At 59.7% G+C, this 26,144-nt stretch overlaps 1 protein-coding gene across 2 annotated transcripts in view; it reads right to left on the minus strand.

Moving 5' to 3' along the window:
• Positions 1-26,144, minus strand: part of LOC140915101 (prominin-1-A) — a 59,368-nt gene that overhangs the window by 22,363 nt on the left and 10,861 nt on the right. The window contains exons 3-9 of one of the 2 annotated variants that reach the window (XM_073354584.1): positions 22,971-23,081; positions 15,627-15,890; positions 4,025-4,086; positions 3,372-3,577; positions 1,544-1,664; positions 1,225-1,288; positions 347-436 (exon numbers count right to left, since the gene is read on the minus strand). In XM_073354584.1, the coding sequence (XP_073210685.1) occupies positions 347-436; positions 1,225-1,288; positions 1,544-1,664; positions 3,372-3,577; positions 4,025-4,086; positions 15,627-15,890; positions 22,971-23,081 (918 nt within the window). The remainder of the gene's footprint in view (positions 1-346; positions 437-1,224; positions 1,289-1,543; positions 1,665-3,371; positions 3,578-4,024; positions 4,087-15,626; positions 15,891-22,970; positions 23,082-26,144) is intronic. The other variant, XM_073354585.1, reaches the window with a different exon arrangement.

Below are 26,144 nucleotides of genomic sequence, written 5' to 3' on the forward strand. Positions count from 1 at the left end.
TCTCACTACAGAGCAGGGTAAGGCTGGCTCCCAGAGTCAAAGTTTGGAGAGGCCTAGCAAACCACCGGTCCAGATAACACCAGAGGGGAATGTCACAGGGGGTTATACTGCCCCCCACTGCAGAGGTGCCCCCTGGCACCACCCCGAGCCCCCCAGCTTTCCCACCAAACACCCACAGGGTTACTCTGTCCTCCCCCGCCCGCCTTAGGGGCTTGTTCCCCCCGGTGTCTGGGGACGCCCCCTTCCCTTCCTGGCAGGTGCTGGGTGGGCAGCTCTTGTAGGGGGTGAAGGGCCATGTTGTGCGTGGGGCTCCCCAGCTCCCACTCCACAGCCCCAGGGCCGGTACCTTCGAGCAGGCGCATGGCAGAGCCCAGCGCCCCGTACGTCTCCTCTCCCACCGCGGAGATGATCCTACTGCCCAGGATGGGCCCGATGTCTGTGGAGAAGGGGGCAGCGCTGTCACCTTGGGCCCAGCCAGACGCACGGCCACCAGGGAGCGCTCCAAACCCCGAGCCCCTGTCTGGCCCGGAGAGTTCACCCCCTGCACCACTTGCCCCCCAGTGTGGGGGCTCAGCACCGCAGCAGCCACCTGCAGCGTGGGCATGCAGGGAGGTGGGCAGCGGGCACAGAACAGGCTGGCCACGGAGCCCAGGTTATGCTACGGTCCCTTGAGAGGAAGTGGCTAAAGCTACGGGCTGGGAGCCAGGACTCCTGGGTTCCTTACCCCTCTGCCATTGCCCTGCTGGATGCCCATGGGCAGGTGTTGTGGGGAGAATGACCCTGGCTGGGCTGGAGGGGGCTGCGCCATGATCTGGGGGTGTGATGAGAAAGCAGCCAAGATGGAGGGGTGGGGGAGGTGAGCAAACGCCTGGAAGCCCGGAGGGGCCAGACGGGGCATGGTGCAGGCCAGCCCGTGCCCCCTGCAGCCAGGAATGGGGTCCTGGGAGCCAAGGGTGCTGGGCTCCATACTGGGGCCATACAGGCAGGGAGCAGAGCCCTGTGCAGCCTGACCTCCGCCAGGGCTCTGAGCGCTGGGGCAGGGCATCCCCAAGGGCTAGCCCAGGCAGGCCATGAGACGCGCTGGGTGGATCAGATCACGCATCCCCATCCCCACCGCCCCAGGGCCACGCCCTGCCCCAGCCCCCAAAGCCCCCCGCCCCAGAGCCAGGTCCCCAGGGCCATGCCCTGCCCCAGCCCCCCACGGCCCCCTGTGCACAGACTCACCCTGAAGGCTGCGGTTGGCCTGGCTCACCGGCACGTTGCTGTTGTCAATGATTATATCCACCTGCTGCGGGGACAAGGAGAAGGGGGGTGAATACAGGCCAGGCTGGGGAGAGGGCTCCCATTCCCACAGGGGGACTGCACCATACCCAGCAGCAATGGACTAACTCAGGGGGCTGCGTGGGTCACCTCAGGGCAGGCCCCTGGCATCCCCGCCCTGTGCAGACCCTGGGATTCACGCCCTGCTGGTCTCTGGCCCGCAGGACAGGTGAGGTGCGGGGGGCTCCGGCAGGCAGGTGAGCAGCGGGGGCGCCGCGTGTACCTGGGGGATGGAGCGGATGAAGATGCTCAGGTTGTCCAACGTGGTGTTGAGGGCACCGAAGCTGCCGTTCACGGCGCGGGAGACGCGGTCGTTACTGATGAAAGCGCAGACATTCCCAGCCCTGGGACAAGGAGAAAAGGGGGCAGGGACAGCATCAGCACATGGAGACCTGGGGGGGCCCTAGCTGTGTGTGCTGAGCCCCCAGACTGTCCATGCATAGAGGGGCCTGCTCACAGCAAGTGGCGTCACGCTCTGAGAGTCAGGACTCCTGGGCTCTGCCAGGGCCTTGCTGTGCCAGCTCAGGCAGGGCACTGTGCCGCCCCGTGCCTCAGTTTCCCCCCGGTGAGGTCCACCCTTGGGGGTGAGGGGGCATAACTAACAAGCCAGCATAAAGCGCGGCTTGCAATGAATGTGCCAGCCCTGCAGCTTCATCCCAATCCCAGGCCCACAGTCACCGCACTGACCCCCCTTTCCTGAGGGTGACAACGGCACCATCACGAACCCCGGGGGTCACCGGGCCGCACACACTGAGCCTGCGAGCTTTGCTGCCACAGCAGGGGTCAATCCCTGGCCCCTACCGGCTGAGCTAAAGCAGAATCGCCACTCAGGGTACCAGGTTTATGACACACAGATTAGCAGCTCTGCCCGTGCCCAGTAGAGAGCAGAGTGGCTAGCCAGTCCATGGCAAGCACTTCTAGAACCCTTCCCCCTTTTGAGGGGCTCTGTGGGAGCTAGGCCCCCAACCTGCCTCCCATGATCCCTTGGGACACTCCAGACATTGCACGGGTTAACCAGTCAATTCCCCCTTGGCACGAGAGAATGCCATCCTCCCTGTCACAGAGATGGAGAAACTGAGGCAGAAGGGAGCGACCTGCCCCAGCAGGCCCAGCCAGGGCCCAGCTGGATCTCCAAGTGCCGGATCCCCAGCTCCCCGGCCATTGCTCCAGCATCACCTTGCTGCTCATACTTAGTGGAGGGAGCGGGGGCTAGCCCCCGCATTCCTGGTCACTAGCTGGGTGTCCCCCCGCAGGTGATTCCCCCCTGCAGGTGATTAGCCTGGAATGCTCTAACCCCAGGTTGAACTCGGACCTTGACTTCCTGAGGCTTCTGGCCCTTTGTCCTCGGGCAGGAATCTGCTCCTGCGAACAATGGGGACTTCCTGGCAGGTCTCCACTCCCTGCCTCGCCCATCTGCTTTCCCAGCCGCTCTCGCCCGCAGGCAGCGGCGTCTGCCCCTCCCCATTACATCTGGGCGCCCCAGGCTTGCACCAGCCCCTCCCCACCCAAAGGCGTCTCCTGGCTCCAGAGAGCTGGGACTCCTCATCCCAGCTGCTCTCCAGCCAGAACCTCAGCCCTGGGGGAGCAGGGCTCCGTGTGATGGGTCGTGCACGCAAGTGTGTTCGTCCCCTGGGTGGGATCACAGCCTCAGCCCAGATAAAGCCTCCAGGGCACCCACACCCGCGGGCTCCGGGGCATGAGCTGGGCGCCAGGAGGAAACTTCTTCCAAAAGGGCAACAACACAGCACAGCCGGGTGGACTGGGGGGGTTAGAGTAGCTGGCCCAGGCCACCGCAGTGTGCGAGAAGAGATGACTGGAGCCGGTGGACGAGGCCAGCCTGGGGACCCAGGGATCTGCCTAGCTCAGAGGGGGTTAGTAATGCCTGGTCATCCGGAGGCCTTCCCAACCCCCCTCCATATACAGGGTAACTGCCCCCCTGCCCCCCATGGGGCCAGCAACGCACGGCCAGGCAGCAATGCAAGAGCCCACGAGGCTCGGGCTCTGCGCTGAAATGAGGCCGCAGAGGCGCTGGGCCAGAGCGCGGCACTCACAGGAGGAGGGTGGTGACCAGCAGCACCGAGAGGAAGAGCGCCCTGCGCTGGCAGCCTGTGTGCTTGCTCTGTTTCTGGTACATCGTCCCCCCGCAGTTCCCACAGCAGCGGCAGCAGCAGAAGCAAAAGCCGACCAGGGGCATGAGGACGATGAAGAGGAGGCCGATGGCTGTGCAGACCAGGAAGCCCACCTCATAAACCAGCACCTAGGGCGAGAGCACCAGCATTAGCAACGTCCATCCCAGCAGGGCCCGTGGCCCTGGGCGTCACGCCTGCCCACAGAAAGGCAGCTGCCTCTGGGCCGGAGCGTGGCAGCCTAGGGCAGGCGGTGAAGGAGCAACACTGCGGGGAAGGCCCAAGGATTTGGGGAGGCAGAAAGGAGTCACCGGCTCTGAAACCTGGCCAGGCCGCTGGGCTTTCGAATCGGGCAACATGCCTTGGGGTTTGATTCTTTCAAAGTGCTCCAGCCTGCTGCCCCTGTCTGTAGCATGGATGGCATCGCTGGGAGAGGGGCGGGGGGGGGGAAACGGGACATCACTTGGGGCATGGCTGACCTCAGAGTCCCCACTAAGCCCTGACAGGGACCTTCTCCCTCGGTGCCTGTGGGGGGCCTTGCCCCATGCCCTTCCCCGTGGCCCCGCCAGGGCCCTCACCTCTTTGTACACGGCAGGGTCCATAATGTCATTTTTCTGCTGGATCAAGTTGGTGAGGAGTTCTGGGGAAAGGAGCAAAGAGGGAAGTTAGCACCCCAGAGATGCCACAGCCCAAAGGGACTGTCCTGCCCCCTGCCCGCCTGCCCCAGTCCAACTGGCCGCATGACCCAGGCCCGAGAATTCACCCAGCAACTCCTGCTTCGAGCCCAGGAATCCGGGGCCACGCTGGATGTCACAGAGTGTGGGGGAGTTCGGGCCCTGCACCCCTCTTCCTGGGATTCACCGTGACTCTCAGCCAGCCAGTAAAGCAGAAGGTTTATTGGACAATAGGAACACAGTCCAAAACAGAGCTTGTGGGTACAACCAGCACCCCTCAGTCAAGTCCTTCTGGGGGGGCAGGGAACTTAGACCCCAGCCCTGGAGTTCCCTGCGTTCCTCCACCCAGCCCCAGACTGAAACTAAACCCCCTCCAGCCAGCTCCCTCCTGCAGCCTTTGTCCAGTTCCCCCAGCAGAGGTGTCACCTCCCCCATCCCCGTCCTGGCTCAGGTAACAGGCTCTCAGGTCTCCCATTGAAACCCCCCTGCCACATTCCCAGGTCAACACTCCCCCCTCCCTGCTGCATCACATCTCTCCCCCCTTCGAGACTGAACTGAGCAGGGTCACTCTGACCAGTGACCTGGGGAAGTTCGGGGCCCCCTCTCCGGGACAACGCATCCGCTGTCAGGTTGGCACTTCCCTTCACGTGGACCACGTCCATGTCGTAATCCTGCAGGAGCAGGCTCCATCTCAGGAGCTTGGCGTTGGCTCCTTTCATCTGGTGCAACCCGGTCAGGGGAGAGGGGTCAGTGTACACAGTGAAGTGTCGCCCGAAGAGATAGGGCTCTAGTTTCTTGAGGGCCCACACCATGGCCAGTCACTGCTTCTCGATGGCTGCGTAGTGTTGCTCCCAGGGTAGCAACTTCTTGCTCAGGTACACAATGGGGTGTCTCTCCCCCTTTTCATCCTCCTGCATTAACACCGCCCCCAGTCCCGTGTCTGAGGCGTCGGTGAACACCACAAAGGGCTTGTCAAAGTCTGGGTTTGCCAGAACTGGGCCACTGACCAGAGCCTCCTTCAGCGCCCGGAAAGCCACCTGGCACTGCTCGGTCCAGACCACCTTGTCTGGCTTCCCCTTCTTGCATAGCTCAGTGATGGGGGTGGCTATGGCGCTAAAGTGGGGCACAAATCTTCGGTAGTATCCTGCCATCCCAATAAAGGCTTGGACCTGCTTTTTGGTGTGGAGAGCAGGCCAGTCTCTGATCACCTCCACCTTGGCTGGTTCCGGCTTTAGGCGGCCACTTCCCACCTGATGGCCCAGGTAAGATACTTCCGCCATCCCCACCTTGCACTTCTCCGCTTTTACAGTCAGCCCAGCCCCCTGGAGTTGGTCCAGCACTTGTCTAACCTGGGACACGTGGTCCTACCAGATCTGGCTAAAGACACAGATGTCATCAATATACGTCACAGCAAAACTCTCCATCCCCCTCAGTAGCTGGTCCATCAGGCGCTGGAAGGTGGCCGGCGCTCCCTTGAGGCCGAAAGGCAGGGTCAGGAACTCGTAGAGCCCCAGAGGGGTGATAAAGGCCAATTTCAGCCGGGCATCTGCATCCAGCGGCACTTGCCAATAGCCCTTTGTAAGGTCCATGGTGGTAACGTACCGAGCTCCTCCCAGCTTGTCTAGGAGCTCATCAGGCCTGGGCATGGGGTAGGCATCCGATACAGTGATGGCATTGAGCTTCCCATAGTCCACACAGAACCAGATCGACCTGTCCTTTTTGGGGACCAGCACCACCGGCGAAGCCCAAGGGCTGGCCGATGGCTGGATCACCCCCAAAGCCAGCATGTCCCTGACCTCTCTTTCCAGGTCCTGAGCAGTTTTCCCTGTGACTCGGAAAGGGGAGCATCTTATTGGCGGGTGCGACCCTGTCTGCACCCGGTGGACAGTCAGATTAGGGCATCCAGGCTGGTTGGAAAACAGCTGTCGGTATGGATGCAGCACCCCCCTGACCTCAGCTTGCTGGGCAGGGGTTAGCTGATCCGAGAGGGGAACTGTTTCCAGTGGGGAACCAGCTCTGGTCCCAGGGAATAGATCTACTAAAGGGTCATCTCCCTGCTCCTCCCAATGTCCACACACGGCCAACACCACATTCCCCCTGGCATAATATGGCTTCATCATATTCACATGGTACACCCGGCAGTGGTGCACCCGGTTCGACAGCTCCACCACATAGTTTACCTCATTGAGCTGCTTGACGACCTTGAAAGGTTCCTTCCAGGCGGCCTGTAGTTTGTTCTTTCTCACAGGGATGAGAACCATCACCTGATCCCCGGTGGCATAGGCCCGGGCCCGCGCCGTGCGGTCATACCAGACCTTCTGCTTCTTCTGGGCTCTGGCCAGATTCTCCCTGGCCAGGCCCATGAGTTCAGCCAGTCTCTCTCGGAAGATCAGGACATACTCCACCCCTGACTTTCCATCGGGAGTGGCCTTCCCCTCCCATTCGTCTCTCATCAGGTCCAGGGGGGCCCTCACCCTCCTTCCATATAACAGTTCGAAAGGCGAAAATCAGGTAGACTCCTGGGGCACCTCCCTGTACGCGAACAGCAGGTGAGGTAAGTACTTGTCCCAATCCTGCGGGTGCTGGCTCATAAAGGTTTTCAGCATCATCTTTAGCGTCCCGTTAAACCTCTCCACCAGCCTGTTGGATTGGGGGTGATAAGCTGAGGCCCAGTTGTGCTGGACCCCACATTTCTCCCACAAACTCCGGAGCAGGGCCGACATGAAGTTGGAGCCTTGGTCTGTCAAGACTTCCTTGGGGAACCCCACTCGGCTGAAAATGGTCAGGAGCGCATCGGCCACGGTGTCTGCTTCAATGCAAGCTAAGGGCACTGCCTCGGGGTAGCGGGTGGCAAAATCTACCACCACCAGAATGTATTTCTTCCCCGACCGGGTCGTCCTGCTGAGAGGCCCCACGATGTCCATGGCCACCTTCTGGAAAGGCTCCTCTATGATGGGCAAACGTCTCAAAGCCGCTTTCCCCTTGTCCCGGGCCTTCCCCACCCTCTGACAGGGGTCACAGGATCGGCAGTACTGCCGGACCGTGGTAAAGACCCCAGGCCAGTAAAAGTTCTGTAGCAACCTCTGCCGGGTGCGCCGGATTCCCTGGTGCCCTGCGAGGGGGATGTCATGGGCCAGGTACAATAGCTTGCAGCGATACTTCTGGGGGACCACCAGCTGCCTCCTGATCCCACAGGACTCTACTTCCCTTGTGGGAGCCCATTCTCGGTACAGGAACCCCTTCTCCCACAGGAACCTCTCCTGGCAGCCTCTCCTCATAGTCCGTCCCACACTGAGGTCGGCCAGGTCCCTGAGCTTCCACAAGGAGGGATCTTTCCTCAACTCGGCCTGGAACTCAGCGGCTGGGGAAGGGATGGGGACCGGTTCCCCCTCAGTGGCCAGGTCTGAGGCCTCTGCCTCTCTGAGCCGTGCCCCTTGGCGCTCACTCCCCACCCGGGTAGGGTCCTGCGCCTCCGATGTGGTACCCTCCCCGAGGTCGGGGCGCAGTGCCTCTTGCCGGCTCTGGCTACAGGTCATGACCAGGGCGGTCTGGGGGTTGCTTGGCCAGTCCTCTAGGTCCCCCCATCAACACCTCAGTGGGCAAATGGTGGTGCACCCCCACCTCCTTGGGGCCCTCCTTGGCCCCCCATTTCAGGTGTACCCTTGCCACGGGCACCTTGAATGGGGTCCCACCCACCCCCGTCAGGGTCAGGTAGGTGTTGGGCACCACCCGATCTGGGGCCACCACCTCGGGCCGGGCCAGCGTCACCTCCGTGCCCGTATCCCAGTATCCATTGACCTTCCTCCCATCCACCTCCAGGAGAACAAGGCACTCGCTCCGGAGGGACAGCCCCGCGCCTACCCTGTAAACCGAGCACCCTGAGTCCAGAGCCTCCAGCCCTCTGGCGGAGCTGGCCTGGGGTACTCTTCCCTTCTGAGCAGGTGGTAAGCTATCAGCCCCCCTTGCCTGGGCCGTCTGCCCCTTGTCCAGCTGGGTCCCTACCCAGTTAACCCTGGGTAGGTTGAGTCCGCTCAGTCTGTCCCTGAGCCTGGGGCCCCGGGTCCATACGTGGCCTCTCTGGCCACGGTGATAGCAGCTCAGGTCACATTGGTCCCCTCGAGCAGGTCGGAGGGGCCCGGCGCCAGGCGTTCCCCTTGGGAGGGAGTTCTCCATATTTCCCCGCTGGGAGGCCCCCTGGTGACTCTCTCTCTGCATTGGGGGGGGCCTGTTCTTTTGGGGCTCCTCCCTACTACCCCCTGACCGACTGTTCACAAACTCGTCGGCCAGCTGCCCTGCGTGCTGGGGGTTCTCGAGCTTTTTGTCCACCAACCACAGCCTCAGGTCGGAAGGGCACTGATCATACAGCTGCTCCAGTACGATTAGGTCAAGCAGGTCCTCTTTAGCTCGGGCCCCAGCTGTCCACTTGCGGGCATACCCCTACATCCGGTTGACCAGTTGTAGGTAGGTGACCTCAGGCATTTTACGCTGACTCCGGAACCTTCTCCGGTACATCTCGGGGGTCAGCCCAAACTCACGGAGCAGGGCCTGTTTGAACAGTTCGTAGTCCCCTGCCTCCGGCCCTGTCATCCGGCTGTACACCTCCACGGCTTTGGGGTCCAGTAAGGGGGTGAGAAACTGGAGCCTGTCTGCGGGGTCAACCCTGTGCATCTCGCAGGCATTCTCAAAGGCCGTCAGGAAGCTATCTATGTCCTCCCCCTCCTTATGCTGGGCCAGGAAGCACTTATCAAAGCTCCTTGCAGTCTTGGGTCCCCCCTCACTCACCGCAGCCGGGGCCCCACTGCTCCTCAGCCTGGCCAGCTCCAGCTCATGGTGTCTCTGCTTCTCTTCATGCTGCCTCTGTTTCTCCTTCTCCTCCTGCTCAGGTTGACGTTGTTTTTCATGATCCTCCAGCTCCCTCATTTCATCTCCCTCTCCCATTCTAGCCGCATCCGCTCCAGGGATGGGGAGCTCCGCCGGGAGGATCCCCTGCCGGCTGCCGGGGTCAGGGTGCCCTCGGTATTCGCTGGGCTTCCCCTAACCCCTCCCCCAGGCCTAGGTAGGAAGGGTCTCAGGATGTCCTCAGCAGCAGTCTGACCCCTCCCAGCCCGGTTAGGCCCCAGGGCCCACGCTGCGTCTGCCAGGCGCCTTCCCTCAGGGACAGGGATCGGGTCATCCAAGCGATCCCTCTCCTCCAACTGGGCAATCAGCTGTTCCTTGGTGGACCTCCCGATGCGCAGCCCCCTCTGCCTGCACAGCTCCACCAGGTCGCTCTTCAGGCGTTTAGCGTACATCTCCCTGCTGGCCACTCGCAGGCCGGGCAGCTTCCCACGGTTTCCAGGAAGAACCCCTAGGGTGCCAGTCCTTCTTGAGGTCACCACCTCTTTGCCAGGGTCGAGCTGCAGACTCCTCCGCCCCTGGGACCGCTCGCTGCAATCCCCCGGGGGACCCTGTTTCTGCAAGAGTCCTTCTCTCAGGTCACACACTGCCAGGGTTTACCCGCCCCCTGAAACCGTCTCTCTCTGAATCTTCAGCATGCCTGGTCCCCGTCAATCCCCCTTCATTTTACTGCTCCCCAATCACTTACTGCAGGAAGCACCGTCCATGGGGTGCAGCAGGTCCCACCACTGCCACCAGTTGACACAGAGTGTGGGGGAGTCCGGGCCCTGCACCCCTCTTCCTGGGATTCACTGTGACTCTCAGCCAGCCAATAAAGCAGAAGGTTTATTGGACAATAGGAACACAGTTTAAAACAGAGCTTGTGGGTACAACCAGGACCCCTCAGTCCAGTCCTTCTGTGGGGAGGGAGCTTAGACCCCAGACTTGGGGTTCCCTGCGTTCCACCACCCAGCACAAAAGTGAAACCAAAACCCCCCCAGCAGGCTCTCTCCTGCAGCCTCTGTTCACATTCCTGGGCAGAGGTGTTACCTCCCCCTCCCCGTCCTGGCTCAGTTGACAGGCTCTCAGGTCTCCCATCCCCAGGGAAACCCCCCTGCCACATTCCCAGCTCAACACTCCCCCTCCCTGCTGCGTCACACTGGAGCAGGACTCTCAGGGACAATCCCTGGTTACGTCAACACTGCACTAAATGCCCATGGCTGGTCCGGGTCAGCTGGGTCAGGCTGCCCAGGATCCACGGCACAGAGCCCCGAGCCATGGCAGCACTGCCTCCCCCAGCGAGCCCCAGCCCAGGTCCCCCTCTCCAGCAGGAGGGTCCCCTGCTCCCTGGTGCTCTCACTTCTCCCCCCGGGTCCTGGTCACCCCGGCCCCTCCCTCCTTACGACCCGGAGCTCGAGGGCAGAAGGGTTTGTGTGGAAGGGACACTGCTGAGCAAAAGGCTGGTGCTGCAGGGCGTGGGGTGGGGCTCAGCAGGGGGTGCTCTCCCCTCGCAGTCAGTGCTGACCCAGTGCAGCGTACGGGGTGCAGGGACTGGGGGTGCCATCTGTCCCTGTGGAAAGCAGAAATCACAGGACTGCAGTGGGGATCACGTCCTCCGGCCACGCTGGGCTGTGAGCACCTCAGCTGACAGTCTCTTTCCCAGGGGTTGATGTGCAGACATGGGCCGGGCTCACCCCACCACAATGGGCACCAGGGACACCATCCTGCTGGGGCATATCCAGAGGATGTTCTCTCGCGAGTGCATTTCCAGCCTCCAGCCAGGCCTGGCAAACCCACAGCTCTAATTCCAAACTGCATGAACTCCTCCCTTTCCAGCTGGGACTGCTTTCCTTCCCATGTCCTGCTTTCCCCTTGCATCAGAGCCCCACTTATCCCCCTGCCCCCCGACCCACTGTGTATTTGGCAAGCTCTCCAGGGCACAGCCCCACACCATCACACCTGTGCGGCAGCCGGAAACAAACCATGAAATCAAACAAGTCAGGTCACTGCCAAGAACCAGATGGCTTGTTTGCAAACTACAAAACAAACAGGAGTGACAAGGAAGGGGTGACAAGGAAACACAAGCTCAGGGGAGGAAAAGGGAGCTAACAAAAGCACCTCAGGCCCTTACAAAAAGCAGGGGAACCGGTCCAGACTGGGTCAGGGGTTATGTGGTTTAGCGGAACCAGAGCACTTTCCGAACTGTGTGTCATGATTGCTTCACCTTCCAGTGAGATGCAGGCACCCTGGGGGCGGAACATGGCAGCTCTTTAGCAGCACCCAGCAGCCTGAAGCGAAAGCGTCTCCCGTGGTTGGTGCAGAAGGACCCGTCTGAGCAGACACCAGGGCTAGTCGCTCTAGGATCTTAGTTCACCACAAGCAGCCAGGACCTTGGTCGTATGGCTCCTTTGAGAGATGGTCCCTCCAGCACCCCCTGGGCACTGGCTCACAGGGAAGAATCAGCAACCCCACTGCCTGCACCCTCTGGCTTTCCTAGGCAGTCTCCCCCACAACCCACACTAGACACAGGTCACCCCTCTCCATCACTGGCCCACATCTGCGTGCATTACAAATGGGGAAGACTCATTATCCTCGTTTTACAGAGCAGAGAAACGGAGACACAGAGAGCCCGAAGCCAGAGTTTTCACTGACCTCGGGTGCTCAAGCTGAGACCCCTAACAAAGGGGCCTGACTCTCAGAGGGGCTGGGCCCCACAAACCCATCTCTGGCCAGCAGGACCCGCTGGCGCTCTGAGCTCTGCAGCTCCCCAGGGGCCCCAAATTCAGTAGACACTTTGGAAAAATCGGCCCCATGCGACTCGCCCCAGCCCGCAGAGTGAGTGTGGCATGAGACCCAGGAGTCCTGGCTCCCAGGTCTGTGCTTTAACAGGGGCTGGTAGGCTGTCACCACGCAGATCTTCCTGCAGTGGCTCAAAGCAGACCAGAGAGTCCTGCACTCGGAGATGAAGGATTCCCAGCTCCTTCCAGCTGGCTCGCCAAGTCAGCAAGGGACAGAGGGAGGGATAGCTCCGTGGTTTGAGCATTGGCCTGCTAAACCCAGGGTTGTGAGTTCAATCCTTGAGGGGGCCATTTAGGGATCTGGGGCAAAAATTGGGGATGGGTCCTGCTTTGAGCAGGGGGTTGGACTAGATGACCTCCTGAGGTCCCTTCCAACCCTGAGATTCTATGAGTTTATGACAGAGCTGGTCTGGGTGCTCCCCTCAGGACCCCACCCGCAACTGACTCACAAACTCAGTTCAGGCTCTGCAGAGAGGAGCCCAATCCTGGCAGCTGCCAGGGGAGAACGGAAGAATGGCCAGACTGGGTCACACCAACAGTGTCTCTAGCCCAGGATCCCGGCCAGAGCGCGCTTGGAAAATAGCACCGGCTGGGTCACCAAAAGCAGCTGGATGATGGGATGAAACAAGCCTCATGGGACGTAAGAATGGCCAGACTGGGTCAGACCCAAGGTCCATCTAGCCCAGGATCCTGTCTGCCGACAGTGGCCAGTGCCAGGTGCCCCAGAGGGACTGAACAGAACAGGGAATCATCAGGTGACCCATCCCCTGTCGTTCCCTCCCAGCTTCTGGTAAACAGAGGCTAGGGACACCCAGATCATGGAGTTGCTTCCCTGCCCATCCTGGCTAATAGCCACTGCTGGACCTGTCCTACAGGAACTGATCTAGTTCTTTTCTGAACCCAGTTATAATTTTGACCCTCACAACATCCCCTGGTAACGAGTTCCATGGGCTGACTGCTCAGAAGTACTTTCTTGTGTTTGTTTTAAACCTGCTGCTTGTTCATTCCATGCGGTGACCCTGGTTTGTCTTACGTGAAGGGGTAAATAACACTTCCCTGGTCACTGGCTCCACCCCCAGTCACGATTTTATAGCCCTCGATCACACACACCCCTTAGTTGTCTCTTTGCCAAGATGAACAGCCCCAGTCTTAAAAAGAAAAGGAGGACTTGTGGCACCTTAGAGACTAACCAATTTATTTGAGCATGAGCTTTCATGAGCCACAGCTCACTTCATCGGATGCATACTGTGCAAACTGCAGAAGACTTTATATACACACAGAGAGCATGAAACAATACCTCCTCCCACCCCACTGTCCTGCTGGTAATAGCTTATCTAAAGTGATCATCAAGTTGGGCCATTTCCAGCACAAATCCAGGTTTTCTCACCCTCCACCTCCCCACCAGCAGGACAGTGGGGTGGGAGGAGGTATTGTTTCACGTTCTCTGTGTGTATATAAAGTCTGCTGCAGTTTCCACGGTATGCATCCGATGAAGTGAGCTGTAGCTCACGAAAGCTTATGCTCAAATAAATTGGTTAGTCTCTAAGGTGCCACAAGTACTCCTTTTCTTTTTGCGAATACAGACTAACACGGCTGTTACTCTGAAGCCCCAGTCTTATTAATCTCCCCATATATGGAAGCTGTTCCAGCCTCTAATCACTTTTGTTGCCCTGCTCTGTACTTTTTCCAATTCTAATGTATCGTTTTTGAGACGGGACCACCAGAACTGCACGCAGTGTTCATGGTGTGGGCGTGTCCTGGATTTCTACAGTGGCATTACGATATTTTCTGGTTTTTAATCTATCCCTTTCCTAATAGTTCCTAACATGCTGGTTGCTTTTTTGAAGGAAGCTGCACATTGAGTGGATGTTTTCAGAGAACGATCCATGATGACGCTGAGATGTCTCTCTTGAGCTTATTTAGATCCCACAATTTTGTACTTATAGTGGGGATTTTGTCTGTGTTTATCAACATTGAATTTCATCTGCCGATACCGTTCTGCTGCCGAGGGACAAGGTGGTTAGGTCACAGCTTTTACTGCACCTTCGGTTGGTGAATCACAATAGAACCTGGTCCAGTAAAAGATATTACCTCACCGACCTGGTGTCTCTAATATCCTGGGACCCACCCAGCTTCCACACCGCTGCATACCTCTTGTTGCCCAGTCACCCAGTTTAGCGAGATCCCTTTGTACCTCTTCGCAGTCTGCTTTGGATTTAACTGTCTGGAGTAGCTTTGTATCGTCTGCAAACTTTGCCCCCTCCCTGTTTACCCCTTTTTCCTTGTAATGGACAGAGATAAACAATAAACTGTCACATACAAATCCTGAGAATACCAGGAAGGCCCCTGATCATGCCCCGTGTAGACACACTGCTCTGACCCAGAGCACAACCCAACTCACCCCTCAGGGCCAGATGCCAGCGACAGCGCGGGGCGGCAGGAGGTGTCCGCGCAAGCCGGCTCTAGGGCCCCAGCCCGCAGGCCCCACTCATGACGGAGGGCTTTGGGGCCAGCCTGTCATTCAGACTGGGTCCCAGAGTGCTTTACAGAGCCCCCGCCAAGGGAGAGCGGGTCTCGAGGCCTTGCAGGTGAAATCGGTGACCTGAAGTCTGGGTATATTTGTTGTGCAACCCATTCACTGACACTCTATGCACCACTGCTGAGGCAGACGTGGTCACAAATTGTGCGCAGGCCACCCCCTGCTCTCAGGACTCTTAGCTCAACGCCAGGGCCCAACTCCCACGGAGCAAATCTGCCCCCAGAACCGGCTCTTGCCAGATAAACGAAGGCAGAGCAAACTCTCCTGCCCTTTGAAATGGCTCCCCCAAAACTAGTCTGCATCACAAACCCACCCCCAATGCAACACACCTGAGGCTGAGCGCAGCTCGCTGCCTCCGGGGAACAGCACCTCCTGGGACTCCCCCACGGCCCCACGGATAACGAGGGGCGGAGGGCTCAGCGGGGAGACGAGTCTCACTGAGATGCATCCTCTGCCCCAGCTGGGTCTCTGCCTCATCTCCCATCAATGACCCCATCCCCAGTGCCCCCTTTGTCCCCTACCCCAAATCTTTCCCCACTTTCCCCTGTCATGGCCTCCTGCCAGCCTCCCTTCATTCCCGTCCCTCAGGACTCCCCCACCCCACGTCCCCTCCAAGAGGCAGTGGTAACTGGTTCACTTTAACAAGCCCCACCAGGCTGCACATCCCTCCCGCGGGATGCTGTAACCCACACCACAGCCTTTCCGTCTGTTACACTCCCCATTGCACCACTCCCCATGCAGAGCTGCCAGCCCGCGCTGCCTTCGGGCTCAGCCTGCAGCAGGCTCCATGCGCTCCATAGATCTCAGGGCGCTTTGCACACATGCATTGCAATCCCATCCGAATGGTGGGGAAACTGAGGCACGGGCAGGGGTATGACCAGCCCAAGCTCAGGCAGCAAGCGAGAGCCAGCAAGCCAGGCATAGAATCCAGGAGTTCGGCCCCCCAGCCTGAGGTCCCGGGCATGGGGCCATGCTGCCTCCTGTGATAATGCGTTCGGCTAACGAGCTGCGGAGCACTGAGCAGCAAATGCCAGGGTGGCAGACACAGATCTGGGGTTCCACACAGGGCCTGGGGGACATTCAGGGCAGGGAGCGGAGGGAGAACATGTGTGGATGGTGCTGAAAACAGCTCTTCAAATGGGATCCTGAAGGGACCCAAGTAACCTAGATCTGACCCTTCCCTGCCCCACACATCAGTGCCTGGGAGCTGCAGCCACTTGCCCTGCCCCACACTGGGAAACCCAGAGAGAGGAGGAGGGGCAGCAGCCTGGGGATGCCCACACCATGCTCTTACCGGCTGGGAAGGCATTTGGCTGTACCAGCCCCAGGAAGGAGTGCACCATGCTGGTCAGGCCGGGCAAGCTGCCCGCGGGGGGCACTGGCTCCGGCTGGTACTCCGGCTGCAAGAGGTTCTGCATGGCCATCCTGGGCTGAGCTCCGGGGCAGCTCCAAGGGCCGCCAGGGGGAACACGCCACTCTGGGGGTGCAGTTAGCTCCTGGCCTTCCTTCACACGGTGCTCCCCAGCAGGGCTCGGGCACGCCCGGCAAGGCCAGGCTCCTGGAACAGACAAGAGGTGTGAGCTGGCCACAGACCCAGCAGGGCTCTGGGCCCAGCAGGAAACGCAGAGGAGAAATAAAACGCCGGCTGCTTCCTGGCGGGGGGGAGAAGATAGAGGTGTGGCTGCTCAGGTAGGGTGCCAGCAGGGAGACACACTGCAGGGCCAGGCCGGGCCAGGCCAGGTATGGGGCAGCCCCGTCACACACTGCAGATTTGGGGGTGGGGGGAGTGAGCTGGGGACACCCCATAACGCTACAGGGGATGCCCCATAACACTACAGAGCAGGGGAGCTGGAGAAGGAGTCCTTACCCTTTCCCAGCAGCCTCCTGCTGCCAACGGCTGCCCACTGAGGCCACCAGCATGTTGGGTTTGTGGGTTGCCTCGTTAATTTGTGATGAGAGAAAAACAGCCCCCCCCCGGCTCCTCCTGCCCCCCACCACAGAGGCCTTGCCCAAGTCTGGCTCAAGGCCACCTCCTGCCTCACCCGTGGCCTTTGGGCAGTCTCTGAGGTGGAGGATCCGCAGGCAGAGGGTTTGGTTATTCTGGCCCCTGGGGTATGTGATGTCCCCAGTACCCCACTCTCCCCACAGCCCAGCCTGCTAGCAGGTTGCTGGGAAGGCGTGGTTCCCCCATGTACCTCCCCCCCTGCAGTTTTTTGCCCTGGTTGTCATACACCCTTGCTTGGGCTAGCGGGCTCCAGAGACGCCATCAGCCACCGCTCTCCAGCCGCCTAGCTCGGACGGCAGCCAGCAGCAGCGCAGAAAGAAGAGTGGCAATACTGCAACCCCCCCTACAATAACCTTGTGACCCCCCTGTGACGAAGCGGGACTGTTCTTAATGTTTCCTCTGAATAGTGTGGGGGTGCCTCAGTTTCCCCTAGGCAGTTCTTATGTATCTAGGGGGTGGGGTAAGGGTGTATGATCACTGCAGAGCCCTAGAGGGCAGGTGTGTGCAGGAGTCTGGACACAGAGAATGGCCGACACCCTGTTTCCTGGCCACTGATGGCCTGGGCCCTTCCCCCTGCAAGGTGAGAGCTAAAGGGTTGGAGAAATCAGGTGCCCTCCTGGCCCGGGAAAGGAACAAAGCCCAGAGGAGGAGGGGCTGGAGGGAGTTTCAGTTTGGGGCTGGCTGAGACATGGAGTGAAGGGCAGACGTGGTTATCTGGCTCACTGCCCCCCAAAATGGACCCAGCTGAGGGGTCCCGTTCTCTGCACCTACAAGCTCTGTGTCAGACCATGTTCCTGTCATCTAATAAACCTCTGTTTTCCTGGCTGGCTGAGAGTCCCGTCTGACTGCGGAGTTGGGGTGCAGGACCCTCTGGCTTCCCCAGGAGCCCGCCTGGGCAGACTCGCTGGGGGAAGCGCACGGAGGGGCAGAGGAGGCTGAATGCTCCGAGGTCAGACCCAGGAAGGTGGAAGCCGGGTGAGCTGTGTGTCCTGAAGACAGGCTGCTCCCAGGAAGGCGACTGCCCCAGAGTCCTGACTGGCTTCGTGGGGAGCAGTTCCAGAGCATCGCCCGGGGACTCCGTGACACCCCCCCACACACAACTGCTTTTTGGGTTAGGCCCTCTACAGTCACAACACCCTGAAATTTCAGATGTAAATAGCTGAAATCATGAAATTTACAATTTTTAAAATCCTATGACCGTGAAATGGACCAAAATGGACAGTGAATTTGGTAGGGCCCTACTCAATACAGCGCAGCAGCCACCAACAGGTTAATTTGGAAACAGCTGGCTCCAGGCTGGGCCCAGTTAACCCCTTCAGGGCTGTTGCTCTATGTGTGGGGCATAAACTCCGCCCTCCCAGGGGGTGACATCTGGGGCAGCCCTGTGGGTCAGGGGTCAAAGGGCGTCCAAGCAGTGAACACGGGTCCCGGGCCAGTGCCCTCTCCCTGGCCCCCTCCCTGTCGGCTAGAGGCAGACCCCCCCAGCAATAATGGGGGAGCCTCAAAGCCCTAAGGGAGTAGGGTGAGCCCCAGTTACACACTTCCTGCCCCCCCTAGCTGCCTAGGACAGGTTCCAGCCTGCTGTGGCGAGGATCTGCCCTTGGGACCCTCCCCAGAACCTGACCCGAGTTGCCCTGAGTTTCCTCCTCGCCCGGCCGCTCCAAATGCTGGGGTGGGCACCCCAAGAGGGTCATCCCCAAGGCAAGGAGCAGGGGCCCTGTTTGAAGGGCAGCGCCAGTCCCAAGAGGGGGGGTCATGCTGTAGGCCAGCGCGGTGCCCCTGCCTGTTAGTTGGACCCCCGCAGGCAGGGGAGGGTCACAGCACACGGGTGGGTGACCCAGGAAGCGAGCCCCCTTTCCCAGGTGGGTACAGCACCCACGGCTACATCAGACCCACGGCCAACCTGGGCAGGGACTGCGCAGCCAGATTCAGCACCACCCCCCACTCCTTGGTCCTTTGGGGGAGGGGGACTCAGGACTGGGAGTCCAGATGCCTGGGTTCTGTTCCCAGCTCTGGGAGGGGAGTGGGGTGTAGTGGTTAGGGTGGGGGGCTAGGAGCCAGGACTCCTGGGTTCTGTTCCCAGCTCTGGGAGGGGAGTGGAGTCTAGTGGGTTAGAGCAGGGGTGGGGGGCTGGAGCCAGGACTCCTGGGTTCTGTTCCCAGCTCTGGGAGGGGAGTGGGGTGTAGTGGTTAGGGTGGGGGGCTGGAGCCAGGACTCCTGGGTTCTGTTCCCAGCTCTGGGAGGGGAGGGGAGCGGAGTGGGGTGTAGTGGGTAGAGCAGGGGCGGGGAGCCAGGACTCCTGGGTTCTGTTCCAGCTCGGGGAGGGGAGGGGAATGGGTTAGAGCAGAGAGCAGGCCCCCCGGTTCAATAGGCAGGGGACGGATTCCCCTGCCGGGGCTGCCCCTGGTCCCCCGGTGCCGGCGGGGCTGAGGGTGGCCCCCGAGGGGCAGGCCGTGGGGCAGGCTCTCCCTGGGGAGCTCTGGGTGCCCGGGAGCCCCGGCCCGGCCCAGCTCGGCTCGGCTTGCCCAGGGGCCGGGCTTAGCACTGCTCCAGCCCCCGCCCGAGCCCTCGCGAAGTTCGGCTCTGCCCAGCGGCGGCGAGCTCCCGGCTGGGGGCAGACACAGAACCCTGCCCCACACCCCGTGACCCCCCCACATACACCCTGCCCCGCAGAGACCATGCCCCCCCAGAGATCCTGCCCCCCCAAAGACCCTGACCGACACACCCTGACCCCCAGAGACCCTGCCCCCCGCAAAGACCCTGACCGACACACCCTGCCCCCCACACACCCTGCCCCCCAGAGACCCTGCCCCCTGCACACCATGCCTCCCCAGAGCCCTGACCCACAGAGACGTGCCCCCATGACATCCTGTCCCACAGAGACCCTGCCCCACACACCCAATGCCCTCCCAGAGCCCTGAACCACACACACCCTGTCCCACAGAGACCCTGACCCCATACACCCTCCCCCCACATCCTGGCCCCTAGAGACCCTGCCCCACACACACCCTGACCCCACAGCGACCTGCCTACCCCCCCACCCTGCCCCCCAGAGCCCTGCTTCCATAGAGACCCTGCTCCACACACACGCTGCCCCTGAGACCTACATCTCCCCCCTCAGAGAACCTGCCCCATGCACACACACTGCCCCCCAGAGACCTGTCTACCCCCCAGCCCCACCCCTTTGCCCCACACCTCCCAACTCCCACACCAACTCCCTACCCCCAACAGAGACCTCCCCGCAGTCAGACACCCTGCCCCCCACACCCTGCTCCATCGAGACAGTACCTCCTTCCCCCCAACACCAACAGTTCCCCCCACACAGAGGCCTTGCCCCTCACACCCTGCCTCCTTCCCCCCACACACAGAGTGAGACCCTGCTCCCAAACTCTGCCCCCACATCCCATCTCCTCCCCCCATGCTTCCACCTGCTGCCTCCTCCCACCCCCCACCGTCCCGTCCAGACCCTGCCTCTCACCCACAAACCTGGCAATAGCGCTGGGGAGCCCCTGACCCCTAGCACGGCGGGATCTTGGACACACGGATGCCCGTTAGTCGTGTTCCCCACACAGGGCACCATGCACCCTCCTGGGAAGAGCCAACCTCTGGGCTGGGCGGGGTGTTCGTCTGCACACTGGCTGCCAGGCCCAGCCCGTGGGGGGCAGAGTGGGGGGGCTGCCTCTTTGCTTCCCACTTCCCCCTCTTCTGCCTCCTCCTCCTTGCCAGGCTGAAGTTGGGTTTTTATTCCCAGCAACTTAGGCAAAGGCCAATATTATTGGACACTATATCGGTGTAACAGTAATTTGTTGGAAACTTCCTCAAACTGATGATTGAATGTGACCAACCTTTACATGATTATGTATTTATTTATTAAATAATCCAGTTAGGAGCTGGGGTTTGACTGGCTGCACGTGACCAAAAAAATCTCGGGTCACCCCAAGGGACATGGCCCATGACCAACAGCCTGTGCAACGCGCCGCAATGGCATGCATACCCTCATCTTGTATGTGCGACGGCCGTAAGGAGCTGGGGGTTGACTGTGCGTGGCAAAATTCGTGTTGGGTCACCCCAAGTGACACGTCCCTGCCACTGCTGTTTCGTTACCAAGAGATGAAGACGTCACTCCCAGAGGTGAACCTTTATCTCTGGTCTGACATCCACCCCCGCATTTTATGTTGTGTTTTTGCTTTTAGTTGGCCAATTTGTTGCAAATCCAATTGTGATGTTTTCACAAAAGTTATAAGCCAGTTACCAATGAAGAAGTCGACAGGAACTTTGGTTGGGTGTTCGGTCAGATAAGTATAGGAAGAATGGCTACATTTATCACAAGTTGTGTTACAGCTATATAAAAAAATGGTTATGATTTTTGTTGAGTCTTTTGTACAGCAGCAACGTGGCTTGATAGGCTTTGATGGAATTGGAGAACTCTGGCAGTGGCTAGAAGCTCTCCACTTCATTCCACGAGGGACTTTTCAAATTAGGAAGGAGAGGGAGATCCCCTCCTTCGGTGGCCAGGCCTTACGCTGAGCACGTTTGTGTTCATTTTCTCTCATGCTGCACAGTGTTGCTTCCAGACCGTGTCTTTTCTCCTCTAATCTGGCCAGCAGCTTGTAGTTCAGAGACTGGAAAGCTGGTCTCTCTTCCAGCAAAAAGGAAAACACACCCCAGGCAAGCCACAGCACTTGTTCCTTCATCCTGAGCTGGGGTAGAGCTGGGGCTCGAACAGGAACCAGACTGCCTCTCTAAACTCCCACCAAAATCCACCCAGTTCGCCACTTCTCTGCACCTGGCCATCGACTCACTGCTCACCCCCACCCTCACAAACCAGAGGGAAGAGCCGCACCAAGACTTTCAACACAGGTTTGGTTCAACGCCCCTAGGGTCCGGGCGCCAAGGCCCTCTCTGAGACACACACAGATCTGTCTCTCCGGGCCTGTTCAGGGGCCCAGCCACACAACCCTGCCAGAGAACAAACACACACAGCTCTCGCCAAGGCCCTCTGCCAGCAGGCATAGGATCCGCAGCTTCCCCCTCCGGACCTCTGGTCTCCATCTGCCCTGCTAAGGGGTGTCTGTGTTTTGGGGAGGGGTGGGGGCGAAGGGCTGGGGACATGGGCCACAACTGTTCTCACTGAACCAATGTCGTGGCAGGGCGTTCCTTGTCTCAGCGACAACAAACTGGTGTAACAGCTCTGGGCCATGCCCCTTGGGGTGACCGAGTTCATCACAGCCAGCCAGCCAAACGCCAGCTCCTTAGTCAAACGCCATATTCCAGATGGAGCTGTGGTGGGGTGGGCCAGCTGGCCCAACGCCCCACAACAAAGCTGTACGGGAGAGCCTTGTCCCAGCTCCTTCAGACTGGCCTGACAGCCAGGGGGCCACGGCATGTGGGGTGACGCAGGACAGACACAGCCCAGCTCCTTATTTGCTTATTTAATTAATAAATAAACCCATAACCAGGTGTTGGTTTCACTTTCAAGCCTGGTAAGTTGATGCCCACTGTGATTAACGATTTACTAACTAAAGTTACTAACAATTGAAGCGGACAGTGATATTTTACAGATAATTTTGACCTTTTACTAATGAACTGGGAGCCATGGATAAGCCATGGATAAGGATAAGGGCATATGGACCAACTTCACCCTCCCCGCCCCAGTCCAGCCTCTCCCTGCCTCATACTCTCAATCTCAGCAGCTGTAAATCTCTCCCTGGCAGCCTGCCCCCAAGTTATTGTTTAACTTCTCCCCACTTGGGTCCTCGGCTGGCTCTGCTGGTGCTGGGGAGACGGGGTCACAACTTGCCAACCATGTTGGAGCCCGGGTTCCCCTTGGGTTTCCTGTTTGGGCCCCGTTATTCGTGGCTCTGTGAGAGCATTGTGGGTGGGGGGTTAACGGAGACACGGTGCACATTTTAACAGAGAGGGTGATCAGTCTCTGGAATCATTTACCCACGGTCAGGCCGGATTCTCTACATCGAGTCTGGCTGTTTTTCTAACCGCTCGGCTCTAGGGGTCATTCAGGGACAGCCGCAGGCCTGTGCTACCCAGGGGTCACGCCAGCTGATCACTGCTGGCCTTGGGATCCAGGAATCGTCAGCTCGCCCCAGTTCCCCCACCCCGCCCGAGACAAAGGAAGTTGGCTTTGGGTGGAAGCCGACGTCATTTGCAAAGTGAAGGCCACCCAGTCGGGGAGCAGAACCAGCATCACGTGACCCAGCTGATCAAGTGAGGGGTTCGGGCAGCGCACCCTGGATACCTCCCCGCTGCAAGGAACCCACGCTCACGCCGCTCCCTGGAGCCAGCAACCAAGTCAGCTCAGCCACATGTGCAATGAGGCGTGCGGCCCTCCGTAGGCCAACCCGCCCTGCTCTGCACCTCAACTTCTTCCCCCGTGACCTGGGGCTGAGGATACTGACCCCGCGGCTGAGGCTTCGCCCATTAGCACTGCTCAGTATCGACCCTTCCCCACTCCCCAGCCCCCCGGCTCTTTGCAAACATCAGAGCCTCATCTCCTGCATGCCCTGATGAAGAGGGGACGAGTTAGCAGCCCACGCTCACAGCTAGGGAAGCCACGGCAGGCTCTGTGTGAGGGAGCCTGCTGTCCTCGTTCAGTGATAGCAGACGGGCAGTGCTTACCTGGGTACAGGGCTCTAGGCTGGATGCCAGGGGGATGGGCTCCACATAGACTCTCCTGCCTCTGTGCTGCCACTCCGGTCTCACGCTCACCCTTGTCTGTCTGCTCTTGCCCTGTAATAGTGGAAGGAGGCCACAGACCTGTGCAACTGCAAGCAATGTCCCCTGCTCCCAGTCAGTGCATCTCCTCCCAGGACCCCACCCTGTAGCGTTACACCATGAAGTCTGAGTGCCCGCCCCCAGGCAGCCGGTGACAAACCCCCCCCCCCCACACACACACACTCCTGGCCTTATGAGAGATGGGGCCTTCCTGACCCCTGCAGCAAGCCGTCAAGCTCTGAAGCATGAGAGCTGATTGGGCCAACCTGAGCACTGGAGCTGGCTGGAGGGCAACAACGCCCTTGTGTAGCAACGTTTGGGGTTTGTTCCACACGGGGATGGAACCAGCCTGTCGAACGTTCTCCCGGCCTGGAGTGAAAAGCCTGCGTTTCTCGACCCCTCCCTCGCTGCCATTCCTCGCTCATTTCCCCCCCACCGCCCCGCCCCGCCCCGCCCCGCCCCGTGACTCAAGAACCCTGGGCCAAACAACCCCTCCCAACACAAAGGTCAGCAGAGCCACGGCAGGCTGGATTTAACAGCCCTGCGGGTTTCAGTGCCGCACCCTTCAGGCTGAAATGTTCCACTCAGCTTTCCTGAGCCCCAGGCTTCTCCAGCCATGAGCCTGCCAGCGCCTGTCTGCTGGCCGGCCCAGCTCACACGGGACTCTGGCAGCCAGGGGTGCTGGAACTAGGGGTGCTGGGAGGGGGGGCACCCTGGCTCGGAGTGGTTTCCGTCACATATAGGGATCAGTGGCTTTCAGCACCCCCCCACCCCCCCCCAATACAAACTGCTCCAATGCCACTGCTGGCAGCCCGCCTCAGCCCACGGGATGGGCCCAGCCCATGGGGACCAGCATGGGGGCAGGATGCAACTTCCCATGGAGCTGCAGCTGTTTAATTCCTCCCTGTGGGGGGTGGGGGTGGGGTGGAGGATGCAGCCTGACAGCCCACCCACCCCTGGCTGGGCTCCACTTGCTGCCAATGACCCTTAAGCAGTTGGATCCGAGCCACCCCCCCAATAGATACAGTGGGTCTGATCCTGCTCGGACCCTGGTGTGAACCCCACGACTCCGGATTTCCCACGGTGAGCGTGAGACCAGCATCAGGCCCTGCTCACTCCCCAATTCACACCACCCCTCCCCAGGTGCACGCACACACGCGTGACCATGCACACACGCTCACTGCTGCTCCTTGCTAGTGTTTGAGCTGGGGGGTGCCTAGGTTGCGACTGGAGCTCTGCACTGGGCCCATTTCCTCCCCTGTTCCATGAAGGAGGCAGGACGGCTCCCAGAGCAAATGAGCCCAGCCAAGCCAGCCCGAGCCCAGCCAAGCCAGCCCGTCTTTGGCCGACTCAGCAGGGCCTGGCACATGTGGAATTTGCAAGGGTATTTTCTGGTCTAGGCTACTGAGCCTGCCCGTGGGAACAGAGTGTGGGGAGGGGGGCCGGGACACCAGCTTGGTCTCCCCCCACTTCAGTAGAGGGGCACAGTCCTACACAAATTGCAAGTGGCCCAGCGAAAAGGGGAGTGTATGTAGACTGAGCTCTCCAGGGCAGGGACTGGGTCTCACCACGGGTTCTGCGCAGCGTGGGTCTCCGACCCCCCAGCGGGGTCTATGCAGCACCCAGCCCACAGGGTCTCTGACCCCCTCCCCCGGTCAGGGTCTCTGCAGCACCCACTGCTTGGGGGCCCAGATCTCAGCCAGAGCCCCTAGGCACCACCCTGCTGCAGGAATGCTGCTCATGCCGAAGGCTAGGCCAAAGTCTGGGTGGCCACAGAACACGGTGGGGATTTACAGTGGAAAGAGGCAACATGAAATCTGGGTTCTTGTTCGTGTTGTGGTTTGCTTCTTGCTGACCCCTGAGCAAGATGCAGCTGGTGCCCCTATTTGCCAGAGGTCTCCCTTGGAGGTCCCCCGAGATGCCTGCAGGCACCTCTCAGCCCTTCCCTGGAGAGGGCAGGGCCTTTGACTCCTAACAACAGAGATTTTCTCCCACCTGTTTGCTCTGGTGCTTGAGCTAAGGCATTGTGAATGAGGAGCAAACAGCCTTTGCAGCTCCCTAAATAGCCCCTCCTCCCCTCTTGCCCTGTGGGTGTTCAGCTGCGAGGCCAGGAAGGAGTCAAACCTCCCAGCTCGCCAGAGTCACCCAGAAACCTGGGAACTGGGACCCAGACTTCTAACAACCCGCCCCCCCAGCCAGAGTGAGTCAGCCCAATCGTCCATCTAGCCCAGTATCCTGCCTCTGACCCTGGCCCATACCAGAGCTGCAGAGGGGTGCACAGAACAGGGCAGTTATCGAGCCCCATCTTCTCCTCCCTGCCTCTGGCAGTCAGAGGTTTAAGGTCACCCAGAGCATGGGGTTCTTCCCTGACCACCTTGGCTCATAGCTGTTGCAGAATCTATCCTCCAGGAACTTATTTAATTCCTTTTAAAACCCAGTTATACCTTTGGCCTTCACAACATCCCACAGCAATGAGTTCCACAGGTTAATAGGGTGTTGCACGAAGAAGAACTGCCTCTTGTTTGCATTAAATCTGCCGCCTGTTAATTTCATCAGGCGACCCCCAGTTTTTGTATTGTGGGAAAGGGTAAATCATCCTTCTCCACAGGCTTTTTCCACGCCAGTCATGACTTAGTGGTCTCTTTTCTAAGATGACCAGCCCGAATCTTTATAGTCTTGCCTTGTACTGAAGCCATTCCATGCCCCTGACCATCTTTATTGCCTTTGTCTGAACCTTTTCCAGTTCTGCTTTCGCCTTTTGAAAGCCATATCAGAGGCACCACCCAGGGTTTCCCTGCGCTGATCAGGTGATAGATGAAGCGGGATAAGCTAGATAGAGGTCAATGAGCTAAGAGTTTCCAATCTGCAGATAACACAGAGAAAGGAGACAGGCTACCAGGCAGGCGTGGAAGGAGTTCAAAGCGGCAATGACACTGGGAAAGAGTCATCCCTTTCAGCTTCCTCTCTGTGCTGAGCAGCAGGTCTGGCAGGGGGACGCCCACACGGGCGGAGATTACCAGCACAGCCCTAGCTGGAGGCAGGAGAAAGGAAACGGGCCGGCCCAGCTTTGGAGTGCTC

This window comes from Lepidochelys kempii, chromosome 7 (genome assembly GCF_965140285.1).
Source record: "Lepidochelys kempii isolate rLepKem1 chromosome 7, rLepKem1.hap1, whole genome shotgun sequence".
NCBI lineage: Eukaryota > Metazoa > Chordata > Testudines > Cheloniidae > Lepidochelys > Lepidochelys kempii.